Here is a 14,012-nt window from a genome sequence, read left to right as displayed (position 1 = left end):
TTCGTCCCCCCATCCTTGGGGACACGGGGGCTGGGGGGGACCACGGGGGGCGCGGGTGCTGACGGTCGCAGGTCCCTGCGCCGCCACGGCTCCCGGCTGCGCTGCCGGCTCACCGGCCCGCGTTCAACGCGCCAACATCATCTTCCTTCCTTAAGCGATGATCAATCGCCGCTGGCTGCGCGGCGGGGGGGCTCATCCCGTCCCCACGCTGTCCCCGTCACCACCAGTCACCTGCTGTGACCCGGTGGCTTTGGGTTTGGGCTTAGAAACACCGGATTTCGTCCTGCGCTTGTTCCGAGGGTCGCTCCCGCTCCGGCCCCACGCGGCAGCCGTCGGTCTCTGCCCTCACGTCCTGCTGTCGCTTTGTCCTCTATTTTATCACTTTATTTTATAGTTTTATCATCCATTTAATCACTTTGTTTTGCTGCTCCAGCGTCTCTCGAGTCACATTTAAGGGCTTTTGGCTCTTTGCTCGCTGGATGTTTGGCAGGATTTGCTGGTTTCATTTCCGAGCTCTCGGAGCCGCGGTTCCCGGCGCCGTTCCCGCTGCGGTGAATCCTGCGGCACACGCCGCGCGCCGGGAACGCCGGGAACGCCGGGACCGGAGCTCGTGCCGTCGCTTGTGAGATATCCCCAACCTCAGTCGTCGCTTTTTTATGGTTAAACAGCTTCTGGTGAGTTTTCTGCTCCCGGCTGTGGTGGGTTTGCCGGGGCACGAGCAGGAACCGCCGCAGCCGTGGGTGTTTGTCAATCAGCTGGGCGACGGATCTTTGGGGAGGAAAAGGCAAGAATGGGGTTTTAATGTGGGGGTCTTCGGGGTGGAGAAAGCACGAGGTCAGCACCAGGGACAGCACCGGGACCGCACTGGGACCAAAGTGGGAATGAACCAGGGACAGCACCGGTACCAAACTGGGACTGCACCAAGACCGAACTGGGACTGCACCAGGGCTAAACTGGGACTGCACCAGGACTGAACTGGGACTGCACCAGGACCGAACTGGAACTGCACCAGGGCTAAACTGGGCACCAGGACTGAACTGGGACTGTACCGGGACCTAACTGGGGACCGCACGGGGACCAAAGTGGGACTGAACCAGGGACAGCACTGGGACCACACTGGGACTGCACCAAGACCGAACTGGGACTGCACCAGGGCTAAACTGGGCACCAGGACTGAACTGGGCACCAGGACTGAACTGGGACAGCACCGGGACCTAACCGGGGACCGCACTGGGACCAAAGTGGGACTGAACCAGGGACAGCACCGGGACCACACTGGGACAGCATTGAGGACTGCACGGGGACCAAAGTGGGACTGAACCAGGACTAAACTGGGACTGCACCAGGACTGAACTGGGACAGCACCGGGACCTAACTGGGGACAGCATGGGGACCGCACTGGGACCAAAGTGGGACTGCACCAGGACTGAACTGGATACCAGGACTGAACTGGGCATAGGGACCAAACTGGGACAGCACTGGGACTGAACTGGGACTGCACCGGGACTGAACTGGGACAGCACCGGGACTGAACTGGGGCAGCACCGGGACTGAAGCAGAGCAGCGTGGGGATGACTGCATAGGGACAGCACCGGGACTGAACTGGAACAGCACCGGGACTGAACTGGGGCAGCACCGGGACTGAACTGGAACAGCACCGGGACTGAACTGGGACTGCACCAGGACTGAACTGGGACAGCACCGGGACTGAAGCAGAGCAGCGTGGGGATGACTGCATAGGGACAGCACCGGGACTGAACTGGGACAGCACCGGGACTGAACTGGGGCAGCACCGGGACCACACGGGTGTCAGCAGCAGGACCCCGGTGCCCCCGGGGCCTTGGCCACCCCGAGCCCCGCCGTGGGGCCACGGCTGTGGGAACGAGTGACGCGGGGGCACCCGGGAGCGCAACGGGCAGCTCCGCGGTGCGGGGAGCCAGGGGCTGGCTGTTCTGACCTTCGTCCCGCCGAGGAAGGGCTGGGTGGCGACGGGAGGGTCGCAGTGACGGCGCGGTGGCCGCGGTCACGCGTGGGGTCCCGCGGGGAACGGCGGCCCCGCGCTGCGACCCCCGGGGCCACCCGCTCGCACTAGGACCCGGCGGCGCCGCAGAGCCGGGGGGCGGGGCCCAGTGGGGCGGGGCAGCGCAACGCCGGGCGAACCTCCAATCCCAGAAGCCCTTTCTCCGCCGGGCCCTCCCCCTTTGGCGGCCGCGCTGTGGCAGACCGGAGCAGCCGGGCGCTCATTGGCTCTCGGGCACGCCCATCACCCCGGGTGGGAGGGGCGCGCCGGTTGCTAGGTGACGCTCGTCGTGCTGGAGGCGCCCGGCATGGCGGACGCGGCGGCGGAGGCGGCGCTGGCGGAGCTGGCGGCCCTGCTGGCCCCGGCGGCGGGCGCGGCGGCGCGGGCGGGCGCGGCGGCGGCGGCGCTGGCGCTGTCGGGGGACGCGGCGGGGCGGCGGCTGCTGGCGGGGCGGCCCGAGGCCCTGGCGGCCCTGCTGGAGCTGGCGGCGGCGCCGGGCCCGCCCGCGGCCCGCGACGCCCTGGGCTGCCTGGTGAACGTGTCGGCCGAGCCCGCGGCCCGGGAGGCGCTGCTGGCGGCGCTGCCCGCGCTGCTGCCGCTGCTGCCGGCCGGGCCGGCCTGCGGGCTGCTGGCCAACCTGTGCCGGGAGCGCGGCGCGGCGCGGCGGGTGCTGCGGGGCCTGCGGGAGCGCGGGCCCGGGCTGGGGCGGCTGCTGGCCGCGCTCGGGGAGCCCGGGCCGCCCGCGCAGCTCGGGCCGCTGCTCTGCAACCTCAGCCAGCTGCCCGAGGGCCGCCGCGAACTGCTGGACCGCTCCCGGTACGGCCCGGCGTGAGTGAGGTCGGCCCAGTGTGACTGTACTGGTGTGATCACCCAGTGTGACTGTACCGCTGTGACTGTACTGCTGTGACTGTACCGGTGTGACTGTACCGGTGTGACTGTCGTGGTGTGATCACCCAGTGTGACTGTACCGCTGTGACTGTACCGGTGTGATTGTACCGGTGTGACTGTACCGCTGTGACTGTACCGCTGTGACTGTCGTGGTGTGATCACCCGGTGTGACTGTACCGGTGTGACTGTACCGGTGTGACTGTACCGGTGTGACTGTACCGGTGTGATCACCCAGTGTGACTGTACCGGTGTGACTGTACCGGTGTGACTGTACCGGTGTGACTGTCGTGGTGTGATCACCCGGTGTGACTGTACCGGTGTGACTGTACCGGTGTGACTGTACCAGTGTGACTGTCATGGTGTGATCACCCAGTGTGACTGTACTGGTGTGTCTGTCCACGGTGTGACTGTCGTGGTGTGATCACCCAGTGTGACTGTACCGGTGTGTCTGTCCACAGTGTGATTGTACCGGTGTGTCCATCCACGGTGTGACTGTACCGGTGTGCCTGTACTGGTGTGTCTGTCCACGGTGTGACTGTCATGGTGTGATCACCCAGTGTGACTGTACCGCTGTGACTGTACCGGTGTGACTGTACCGGTGTGATCACCCAGTGTGACTGTACCGGTGTGACTGTACCGGTGTGACTGTACTGGTGTGATCACCCAGTGTGACTGTACCAGTGTGTCCATCCACGGTGTGACTGTCGTGGTGTGTCCCTCCTGGTGTGTGAGTGTCCCAGTGTGTCCATCCCAGTGTGACGGTCCCCAATGTGACCGGCCCAGTGTGACTGTCATGGTGTGATCGCTCAGTGTGACTGTCCCCAGTGTGTCCATCCCGGTGTGACTGTCCCCAGTGTGTCCATCCTAGTGTGATGGTCCCCAGTGTGACCATCATGGTGTGACTGCCATGGTGTGGTCACCCAGTGTGACTGTACTGGTGTGTCTGTCCCCAGCGTGACTGTACCGGTGTGACTGTCCCAGTGTGTCATTCCCAGTGTGACCGTCCCTGGTGTGTCCATCCTAGTGTGATGGTCCCTGGTGTGACCATCACGGTGTGATCACCCAGTGTGTCCGTCCCTGGTGTGACTGTACCGGTGTGTCCATCCACGGTGTGACTGTCGTGGTGTGTCCATCCTGGTGTGTGATTATCCCAGTGTGACCGTCCCCGGTGTGTCCATCCTACTGTGATGGTCCCCAGTGTGACTGTACCGGTGTGATCACCCGGTATGTCCGTACCCGGTGTGACTGTACCGGTGTGTCCATCCTGGTGTGACGGTCCCCAGTGTGACCATCACGGTGTGACTGTCATGGTGTGGTCACCCAGTGTGACTGTACCGGTGTGTCCATCCCCGGTGTGACTGTCATGCTGTGTCCATCCTGGTGTGTGACTGTCCCAGTGTGTCCGTCCTGGTGGGACTGTCTGGCTTGTCCATCCCTGGTGTGACCGTCCCCAGTGTGACCATCACGGTGTGACTGTCATGGTGTGATCACCCAGTGTGACTGTACCGGTGTGTCCGTCCCCAGTGTGACTGTACCGGTGTGACTGTCATGGTGTGTCCATCCCAGTGTGACTGTCCCAGTGTGTCCATCCCAGTGTCACTGTCCCTGGTGTGTCCATCCCAGTGTGGCGGTCCCCGGTGTGACCGCCCAGTGTGCCCGTCATGGTGTGACTGTCATTGTGTGATCACCCGGTGTGACTGTACCAGTGTGTCCGTCCCCGGTATGACTGTCATGGTGTGTCCATCCCAGTGTGACTGTCCCCAGTGTGACCGCCCGGTGTGCCCGTCGCGGTGTGACCGCCCGGTGTGCCCGTCGCGGTGTGACCGCCCGGTGTGCCCGTCCCCGCAGGCGCTCGGTGCAGCGGCTGCTGCCCTTCACCCAGTACGGGGACTCCGCCGTCCATCGCCGGGGCATCGTGGGCGCCCTCAGGAACTGCTGCTTCGAGCACGGTGAGGGCACCGGCACCGGCTCCGGCTCCGGCACCGGCCTCCAGCTCTGGGGGAGCTGGGATGGGGATCGCACCCACACCGGTGTGGGGCTGTGCTTTAGACTGGTGACACTGCCTGGGTTTAGCCGGTGTGGGTGACAGGGCCGGGTTTAGCCAGTGTGGGTGACAGAACCGGGTTTAGCCAGTGTGGGTGACACTGCCTGGGTTTAGCCCGTGCGGGTGACAGGGCCGGGTTTAGCCAGTGTGGGTGACAGAACCGGGTTTAGCCAGTGTGGGTGACAGAACCGGGTTTAGCAAGTGCGGGTGACAGGGCCGGGTTTAGCCGGTGTGGGTGACAGAACCGGGTTTAGCCGGTGCGGGTGACAGAACCGGGTTTAGCCGGTGCGGGTGACAGGGCCGGGTTTAGCCGGTGTGGGTGACAGAACCGGGTTTAGCCGGTGTGGGTGACAGGGCCGGGTTTAGGCAGTGTGGGTGACAGAACCGGGTTTAGCCGGTGCAGGTGACAGGGCCGGGTTTAGGCAGTGCGGGTGACAGGGCCGGGTTTAGCCGGTGTGGGTGACAGAACCGGGTTTAGCCGGTGTGGGTGACAGGGCCAGGTTTAGCCGGTGTGGGTGACAGGGCCGGGTTTAGCCAGTGCGGGTGACAGAACCAGGTTTAGCCGGTGTGGGTGACAGGGCCGGGTTTAGCGAGTGCGGGTGACAGGGCCGGGTTTAGCCAGTGTGGGTGACAGGGCCGGGTTTAGCCAGTGCGGGTGACAGGGCCGGGTTTAGCCAGTGCGGGTGACAGGGCCGGGTTTAGCCGGTGTGGGTGACAGGGCCGGGTTTAGCCGGTGTGGGTGACAGAACCGGGTTTAGCCAGTGTGGGTGACAGGGCCGGGTTTAGCCAGTGCGGGTGACAGAACCGGGTTTAGCCAGTGTGGGTGACAGGGCCGGGTTTAGCCGGTGCGGGTGACAGGGCCGGGTTTAGCCGGTGCGGGTGACAGGGCCGGGTTTAGGCGGTGTGGGTGACAGAACCGGGTTTAGCCGGTGTGGGTGACAGGGCCGGGTTTAGCCAGTGCGGGTGACAGGGCCGGGTTTAGCCAGTGCGGGTGACAGAACCGGGTTTAGCCGGTGTGGGTGACAGGGCCGGGTTTAGCCGGTGTGGGTGACAGAACCGGGTTTAGCCAGTGCGGGTGACAGAACCGGGTTTAGCCGGTGCGGGTGACAGGGCCGGGTTTAGCCGGTGTGGGTGACAGGGCCGGGTTTAGCCGGTGTGGGTGACAGAACCGGGTTTAGCCAGTGTGGGTGACAGGGCCGGGTTTAGCCAGTGCGGGTGACAGAACCGGGTTTAGCCAGTGTGGGTGACAGGGCCGGGTTTAGCCGGTGCGGGTGACAGGGCCGGGTTTAGCCGGTGCGGGTGACAGGGCCGGGTTTAGGCGGTGTGGGTGACAGAACCGGGTTTAGCCGGTGTGGGTGACAGGGCCAGGTTTAGCCGGTGTGGGTGACAGGGCCGGGTTTAGCCAGTGCGGGTGACAGAACCAGGTTTAGCCGGTGTGGGTGACAGGGCCGGGTTTAGCGAGTGCGGGTGACAGGGCCGGGTTTAGCCAGTGTGGGTGACAGGGCCGGGTTTAGCCAGTGCGGGTGACAGGGCCGGGTTTAGCCAGTGCGGGTGACAGAACCGGGTTTAGCCGGTGTGGGTGACAGGGCCGGGTTTAGCCGGTGTGGGTGACAGAACCGGGTTTAGCCAGTGCGGGTGACAGAACCGGGTTTAGCCGGTGCGGGTGACAGGGCCGGGTTTAGCCGGTGTGGGTGACAGGGCCGGGTTTAGCCGGTGTGGGTGACAGAACCGGGTTTAGCCAGTGTGGGTGACAGGGCCGGGTTTAGCCAGTGCGGGTGACAGAACCGGGTTTAGCCAGTGTGGGTGACAGGGCCGGGTTTAGCCGGTGCGGGTGACAGGGCCGGGTTTAGCCGGTGCGGGTGACAGGGCCGGGTTTAGGCGGTGTGGGTGACAGAACCGGGTTTAGCCGGTGTGGGTGACAGGGCCGGGTTTAGCCAGTGCGGGTGACAGGGCCGGGTTTAGCCAGTGCGGGTGACAGAACCGGGTTTAGCCGGTGTGGGTGACAGGGCCGGGTTTAGCCGGTGTGGGTGACAGAACCGGGTTTAGCCAGTGCGGGTGACAGAACCGGGTTTAGCCGGTGCGGGTGACAGGGCCGGGTTTAGCCGGTGTGGGTGACAGGGCCGGGTTTAGCCGGTGTGGGTGACAGAACCGGGTTTAGCCAGTGTGGGTGACAGGGCCGGGTTTAGCCAGTGCGGGTGACAGAACCGGGTTTAGCCAGTGTGGGTGACAGGGCCGGGTTTAGCCGGTGCGGGTGACAGGGCCGGGTTTAGCCGGTGCGGGTGACAGGGCCGGGTTTAGGCGGTGTGGGTGACAGGGCCGGGTTTAGCCAGTGCGGGTGACAGAACCGGGTTTAGGCAGTGCGGGTGACAGGGCCAGGTTTAGCCGGTGTGGGTGACAGGGCCGGGTTTAGCCAGTGTGGGTGACAGGGCCGGGTTTAGGCAGTGCGGGTGACAGGGCCGGGTTTAGCCAGTGCGGGTGACAGGGCCGGGTTTAGCCAGTGCGGGTGACAGGGCCGGGTTTAGCCGGTGTGGGTGACAGGGCCGGGTTTAGCCGGTGTGGGTGACAGGGCCGGGTTTAGCCGGTGTGGGTGACAGAACCGGGTTTAGCCGGTGTGGGTGACAGGGCCGGGTTTAGCCGGTGCGGGTGACAGGGCCGGGTTTAGCCGGTGTGGGTGACAGAACCGGGTTTAGCCGGTGCGGGTGACAGGGGTGGCTCCTTTAGTGTGAGATCTTCCATGCGTTGCCCTTCAGATCCCCCGCCGTGCCACTGGGGGGGGGAGCGGTGGGGTGGGGGCTCAGGGGTGGGGTGGGGGGCTGAGCTGGGCTGTGGGGGCTCCTCTGACCCCCGTTCTCCGCAGAGGATCATGAGTGGCTGCTGAGCGAGGAGGTCGACATCCTGCCCTTCCTGCTGCTGCCCCTGGCCGGCCCCGAGGAGCTCCCCGAGGACGAGATGGAACGTGAGGGGGCGTCGGGGGGCGGCAGGGGGTGTCCGGGGGCTGCCGGCCGTGTCCCCCCCCGCTGAGGCCGCCTGCCCCCCAGGGCTGCCCCCCGAGCTGCAGTACCTGCCGCAGGACAAGCGGCGCGAGGAGGAGCCCGACATCCGCCAGATGCTGCTGGAATCCATCATGCTGGTGGGTGCCACGGGACGAGGGCGTGGAAATTGGGGACCTGGGGGTCCTGGGGACAGCAGGGTGACCGTGAGCCAGCACTGGCCCTTGTGGCCAGGAAGCCAATGGTACCTGGGGTGGGTTAGAAGGGGGGGTCAGTAGGTCAGAGAGGATCTCCTGCCCCTCTGCTCTGCCCTTGAAAAGAGAGTTTAGTTCAGATACTATCAGGATACACTTGGGGATCATATATGTATGTAATGTATACAGCCATAGCACCCTGGGAATGCGTGATCTGGGAAGCTAAGCAGGGTCGGGCCTGGTTAGTACTTGGATGGGAGACCTTGTGGCCAGGAAGCCAATGGTACCTGGGGTGGGTTAGAAGGGGGGGTCAGTAGGTCAGAGAGGATCTCCTGCCCCTCTGCTCTGCCTTTGAAAAAGGGTTTAGTTCAGGTACTATCAGGATATACTTGAGAAACATATATATATAATATATAGAGCCATACCGCCCTGAGAACAGCTGATCTCATCTGATGTGGGAAGCTAAGCAGGGTCGGGCCCGGTCAGTACTTGGATGGGAGACCAGGTGGGAACAGCGGGTGCTGTGGGCTGAGCCAGCACTGGCCCTTGTGGCCAGGAAGCCAATGGGACCTGGGGTGGGTTAGAAGGGGGGGTCAGTAGGTCAGAGAGGTTCTCCTGCCCCTCTGCTCTGCCCTGGGGAGACCACACCTGGAATATTGTGTCCAGTTGTGGCCCCTCAGTTCCAGGAGGACAGGGAACTGCTGCAGAGAGTCCAGCGCAGCCACCAAGATGCTGGAGGGAGTGGAGCATCTCCCGTGTGAGGAAAGGCTGAGGGAGCTGGGGCTCTGGAGCTGGACAAGAGGACACTGAGGGGGGACTCATTGCTGGGGATCAAGATGGAAAGGGGCAGTGTCAGGAGGATGGAGCCAGGCTCTTCTGGTGACAACCAGGGACAGGACAAGGGGCAATGGGTGCAAACTGGAACACAGGAGGTTCCACTGCAAGAGGAGAAGCAACTTGTTGGGGTGAGGGTGGCAGAGCCTGGCCCAGGCTGCCCAGGGGGTTGTGGAGTCTCCTTCTGTGCAGACATTCCAGCCCCCTGGACACCTTCCTGTGTCACCTCAGCTGGGTGTTCCTGCTCCGGGGGTTGCGCTGGATGAGCTTTTCCCAACCCCTGGCACTCTGGGATCGTGTCACTGTGTCTGTGGGTGACACCGAGCCGGGGGTGTTGGCACCGGGGCCCCGGGCAGCTGCAGGGATGGTGTGACGGGTGCAGGAAACGCTCCCCGTGCCGATAGGCCCAGGCAGGATCTCGCAGCAAAACATATTTTATTAACGGTTTTGCAAGAGCGGGTGTTGTACGTAAAGGTCGGCACACGGAACAGGGCAGAACTGACTTGTAAATGCAGGACTCGGTTTGCATTCCGGGATTAGTTGGAAGAGACTTTGTTTCACCCCAAGGATTCGTAGTCCGATGTCTGTCTGTCCTCCCCTGCTGGGGCAGGTCCCCACTTGGGTAAAGACACATTCCTGTGTTAAACGTTCCTGCACCAGGGACCTCGCGGAGCTCAGTGTGGGACAGGTGGGGACAATTGGCTGAGGGCGGCTCTGCACACCCAGGGGTGCCCGTGGCCACCATGGGGGGCTCAGTGGCCACTGCGGGAGCCAGTAGCAGGTTCTGGTGGCAAAGGCGACCAGCGGTGTCCTGGGCCGTGGGACGAGGGGCTGCTCGGCACTGGAGGGGGGAGGGGACACAGTGGGGACAGAGGCAGCCAGGGCGGTGAAGGGACCGGAGCTGCTCCCCCGGGAGGGACCGAGGATGGTCCGGTCTGGAGGAGCGAGGGCTGAGGTGGGAAACGGGGGACAGTTTCTCCCCCAAAGGGCTGTGGGGCATTGAACAGGCTGCCCAGGGCAGTGCTGGAGTCACCAGCCCTGGAGGGCTGGACAGACGGACACGAGGTTCTCAGGACGTGGGTTGTGGCTGGACTGTCCCCGGCTGTCACCGCACAGCCCCACGCTGCTGCTCTGTCCCCCGCAGCTCACGGCCACCAAGGCCGGCCGGCGCACGGTGCGGGACAGGGGGACGTACCTGGTGCTGCGGGAGCTGCACCACTGGGAGCGGGACCCCCGCGTGCTGGCTGCCTGCGAGAGGCTCATCCAGGTCAGCTGCGGCCTGGGGGGACAGCAGGGTCCTGGGGGGACAGCAGGATCCCCAAGGGGGGCGGCTGGGTCTCTGGGGGGGACAGCAGGGTCCTGGGGGGACAGCAGGATCCCCACGGGGGGCAGCTGGGTCCCTGGGGGGGACAGCAGGATCCCCAGGGGGGGTGGCTGGGTCCCTGGGAGGGGACAGCAGGGTCCTGGGGGGACAGCAGGGTCCTGGGGGGACAGCAGGATCCCCGGGGGGACGGCTGGGTCCCTGGGGGGGACAGCAGGGTCCTGGGGGACAGCAGGATCCCCTGGGGGGGCAGCTGGGTCCCTGGCGGGGACAGCAGGGTCCTGGGGGGACAGCAGGATCCCCGGGGGGGTGGCTGGGTCTCTGGGAGGAGACAGCAGGGTCCTGGGGGGACAGCAGGATCCCCAAGGGGGGCAGCTGGGTCCCTGGGGGAGACAGCAGGGTCCCTGGGTGGGACAGGAGGGTTCGGGGGGGACAGCAGGATCCCTGGGGGGGACAGCAGGGTCCCTGGGTGGGACAGGAGGGTTCTGGGGGGACAGCAGGATCCCCAAGGGGGGCAGCTGGGTCCCTGGGAGGGAACAGCAGGATCCCCAAGGGGAACAGCAGAATTCCTGGGAGGGGACAGCAGGGTCCTGGGGGGGACAGGAGGATCCCCAAGGGGGACGGCTGGGTCCCTGGGGGGGACAGCAGGGTTCTGGGGGGACAGCAGGATCCCTGGGGGGGGACAGCAGGGTTCTGGGGGGACAGCAGGATCCCTGGGGGGGGACAGCAGGGTTCTGGGTGGGGACAGCAGGATCCCCAGGGAGGGCAGCTGGGTCCCTGGCAGGGACAGAAGGGTCCCTGGGTGGGACAAGAGGGTCCTGGGGGGACAGCAGCATCCCCGGGGGTGCGGCTGGGTCTCTGCGGGGGACAGGAGGATCCCCAGGGAGGGCAGCTGGGTCCCTGGCGGGGACAGGAGGGTCCCTGGGGAACAGGAGGGTTCTGGGGGGACAGCAGGATCCCCGGGGGGGGCAGCTGGGTCCCTGGGAGGGGACAGCAGGATCCCCAAGGGGGGCAGCTGTGTCCCTGGGGGGAACAGCAGGGTCCAGAGGGGACAGCAGGGTCCTCAAGGCGGGCGGCAGGGTCCCTGGTGGGGACAGGAGGGTCCTGGTGGGGCATCTGGGTCCCCAAGTGGGGCAGCTGTGTCCCTTGGCGGGGACAGCAGGGTCCTGAGGGGACAGCAGGATCCCCAAGGGGGACGGCTGGGTCCCTGGTGGGGATAGCGGGGTCCTGGGGGGAACAGCAGGGTCCCTGGGAGGGGACAGCAGTGTCCTGGGTGGGACAGCAGGGTTCTGGGGGGACAGCAGGATCCTCAGGGGGGGTGGCTGGGTCCCTGGCGGGGACAGCAGGGTCCTGGGGGGACAGCAGGGTCCAAAGGGGACAGCAGGATCCCCAAGGGGGGTGGCTGGGTCCCTGGTGGGGACAGGAGGGTCCTGGTGGGGCATCTGGATCCCCAAGCAGGGCAGCTGTGTCCCTTGGCAGGGACAGGAGGATCCCGAAGGGGGACGGCTGGGTCCCTGGCGGGGACAGCAGGGTCCTGAGGGGACAGCAGGGTCCTGGGTGGGACAGCAGGGTCCTGAGGGGACAGGAGGATCCCCAAGGGGGACGGCTTGGTCCCTGGGGGGACAGCAGGGTCCTGAGGGGACAGCAGGGTCCCTGGGAGGGGACAGGAGGGTCCTGGGTGGGACAGAAGGGTCCTGAGGGGACAGCAGGATCCCCAAGGGGGACAGCAGGGTCCTGGGTGGGACAGCAGGGTCCTGAGGGGACAGGAGGATCCCCAAGGGGGGCGGCTGGGTCCCTGGGGGGACAGCAGGGTCCTGGGGGGAACAGCAGGGTCCCTGGGAGGGGACAGGAGGGTCCTGGGTGGGACAGCAGGGTTCTGGGGGGACGGCAGGGTCCCCAAGGGGGGCAGTTGTGTCCCTGGTGGGGCCAGCAGTGTCCCGGGGGTGCAGAGCTGCTCCCAGGCTCTCTCTTTGCTCCCCACGGCGCTGTGGGGCCGTGGGTGGGGGTCCCACCAACCTGTCACCCTCCCGGGACAAAGGTGCTGATCGGGGACGAGCCCGCGCCGGGGCTGGAGAACTTGCTGGAGGTGACGGTCCCCGAGGACGTGGAGCAGCAGCTGCAGCGCCTGGACCGCGAGGAGGAGGAGCGGTGGCGGGAGGAAGAGCAGCGGGCGGCACGGGGCTCCGCACCGCGCCCCGAGGAGCCCCCACGGTGAGGGGCGGCCGGCTTGGCCCCCGGCACAGCCGCGACACCCGGGGACCTGCAGGGACAGTCCGCCCCTCGGGGTGCCTCCCCAGCCCCCCGCTCCTCCCTGCTGCTGGGGGAGCCAGTTTGGGGTCCTGGGGGCACAACGCCCCTCGTCCCCGCAGCTCTGCCGTGGGAGGAGGCTGAGACGCGCAGGGGTGCTGCGCCCGGCCCCCCCGCCGTGGGGCTGCCCCACTGCTGCCACGGGGGCGGCCCAGGGCTGCCCAACACGACTCGCAAAATAAAAGGTTTCTGGCCCAAAACCGCGGTGGCCCCCAGGGGAGGGTGAGGGGCGCGGGGGGGGTGTGGGCTCAGGGCTGTCACTGTCACTGTCACAGCAGGTCCCCTCCTCCTGCCCCGGCCATGGCTGCTGCAGGGGGGGCACAAGCTCAGCCCCACCCACCCTCGTGATCCCCCCCCTGTATGGGGCACCCGGGATCTGGGGGCTGATCCCCCTCCTGTATGGGGCACCCGGGATCTGGGGGCTGATCCCCCTCCTGTATGTGGCACCCGGGATCTGGGGGCTGATCCCCCTCCTGTATGGGGCACCCGGGATCTGGGGGCTGATCCCCCTCCTGTATGGGGCACCCGGGATCTGGGGGGCTGATCCCCCTCCTGTATGGGGCACCCGGGGGTCTGGGGGCTGATCCCCATCCTGTATGGGGCACCCGGGGGTCTGGGGGCTGATCCCCCTCCTGTATGGGGCACCCGGGGGTCTGGGGGCTGATCCCCCTCCTGTATGGGGCACCCGGGGGTCTGGGGGCTGATCCCCCTCCTGTATGAGGCACCCGGGATCTGGGGGCTGATCCCCATCCTGTATGGGGCACCTGGGGGTCTGGGGGGCTGATCCCCATCCTGTATGGGGCACCCGGGGGTCTGGGGGCTGATCCCCCTCCTGTATGGGGCACCCGGGGGTCTGGGGGCTGATCCCCCTCCTGTATGGGGCACCCGGGATCTGGGGGCTGATCCCCCTCCTGTATGGGGCACCCGGGATCTGGGGGGCTGATCCCCCTCCTGTATGGGGCACCCGGGGGTCTGGGGGCTGATCCCCCTCCTGTATGGGGCACCCGGGATCTGGGGGCTGATCCCCCTCCTGTATGGGGCACCCGGGGGTCTGGGGGCTGATCCCCCTCCTGTATGGGGCACCCGGGGGTCTGGGGGCTGATTCCCTGTGCTGGTGCAACTGGGGGTCCCAGGGTGTCGATCCCCTCCCGTGGGGGGGTACCCAGGTACCCCTGGGTCCCTGTGTGGGGCCCCCTGGACCCCCCACCCTGGGGGGAGCCCATGTCCCCCCATGGGCTGGTGGTGACATCATGGAGGGGGGACAGGGTGGGGAGGGGTGGGGGAGTCACGCTGGGGGGGCAGGGGCGAGGCTAGGTGGGGGTCCCCTTGTGTGGGACACCCTGGGTGGGGGTCTCCATCCATGGGTGCCATGGGTGGAAGTTGGGGATGGGGCCGGGGGGCTCCCCGCCGCGGG

General features: G+C 66.3%; 1 protein-coding gene, 1 long non-coding RNA gene and 1 pseudogene across 2 annotated transcripts; 2 read left to right on the top strand and 1 right to left on the bottom strand.

Annotated features, from left to right (window-relative positions):
* Positions 1-362: 362 nt before the first annotated feature.
* On the bottom strand, positions 363-2,098 carry LOC135578752 (uncharacterized). Its single transcript, XR_010470828.1, has 2 exons — positions 1,958-2,098; positions 363-768 (listed from the first exon to the last, which is right to left on the bottom strand). It is a non-coding gene; the product is annotated as an uncharacterized LOC135578752 (long non-coding RNA).
* Positions 762-12,798, top strand: HGH1 (HGH1 homolog). Its single transcript, XM_065054703.1, has 6 exons — positions 762-2,836; positions 4,757-4,857; positions 7,810-7,908; positions 7,991-8,082; positions 10,115-10,237; positions 12,330-12,798. Exons 1-6 carry the CDS (start codon positions 2,328-2,330, stop codon positions 12,504-12,506), a joined length of 1,101 nt encoding a protein of 366 aa, XP_064910775.1. The 5' UTR covers positions 762-2,327; the 3' UTR covers positions 12,507-12,798.
* LOC135578897 (5S ribosomal RNA) lies at positions 8,548-8,666 on the top strand (annotated as a pseudogene).
* Positions 12,799-14,012: the final 1,214 nt, after the last annotated feature.

The sequence above is a fragment of the Columba livia genome, chromosome 2, assembly GCF_036013475.1.
Source record: "Columba livia isolate bColLiv1 breed racing homer chromosome 2, bColLiv1.pat.W.v2, whole genome shotgun sequence".
NCBI classification, from domain to species: Eukaryota; Metazoa; Chordata; class Aves; order Columbiformes; family Columbidae; genus Columba; species Columba livia.
The sequence above is the reverse complement of the archived record's forward strand: the minus strand, read 5'-3'. Positions and strand labels throughout refer to the sequence as shown.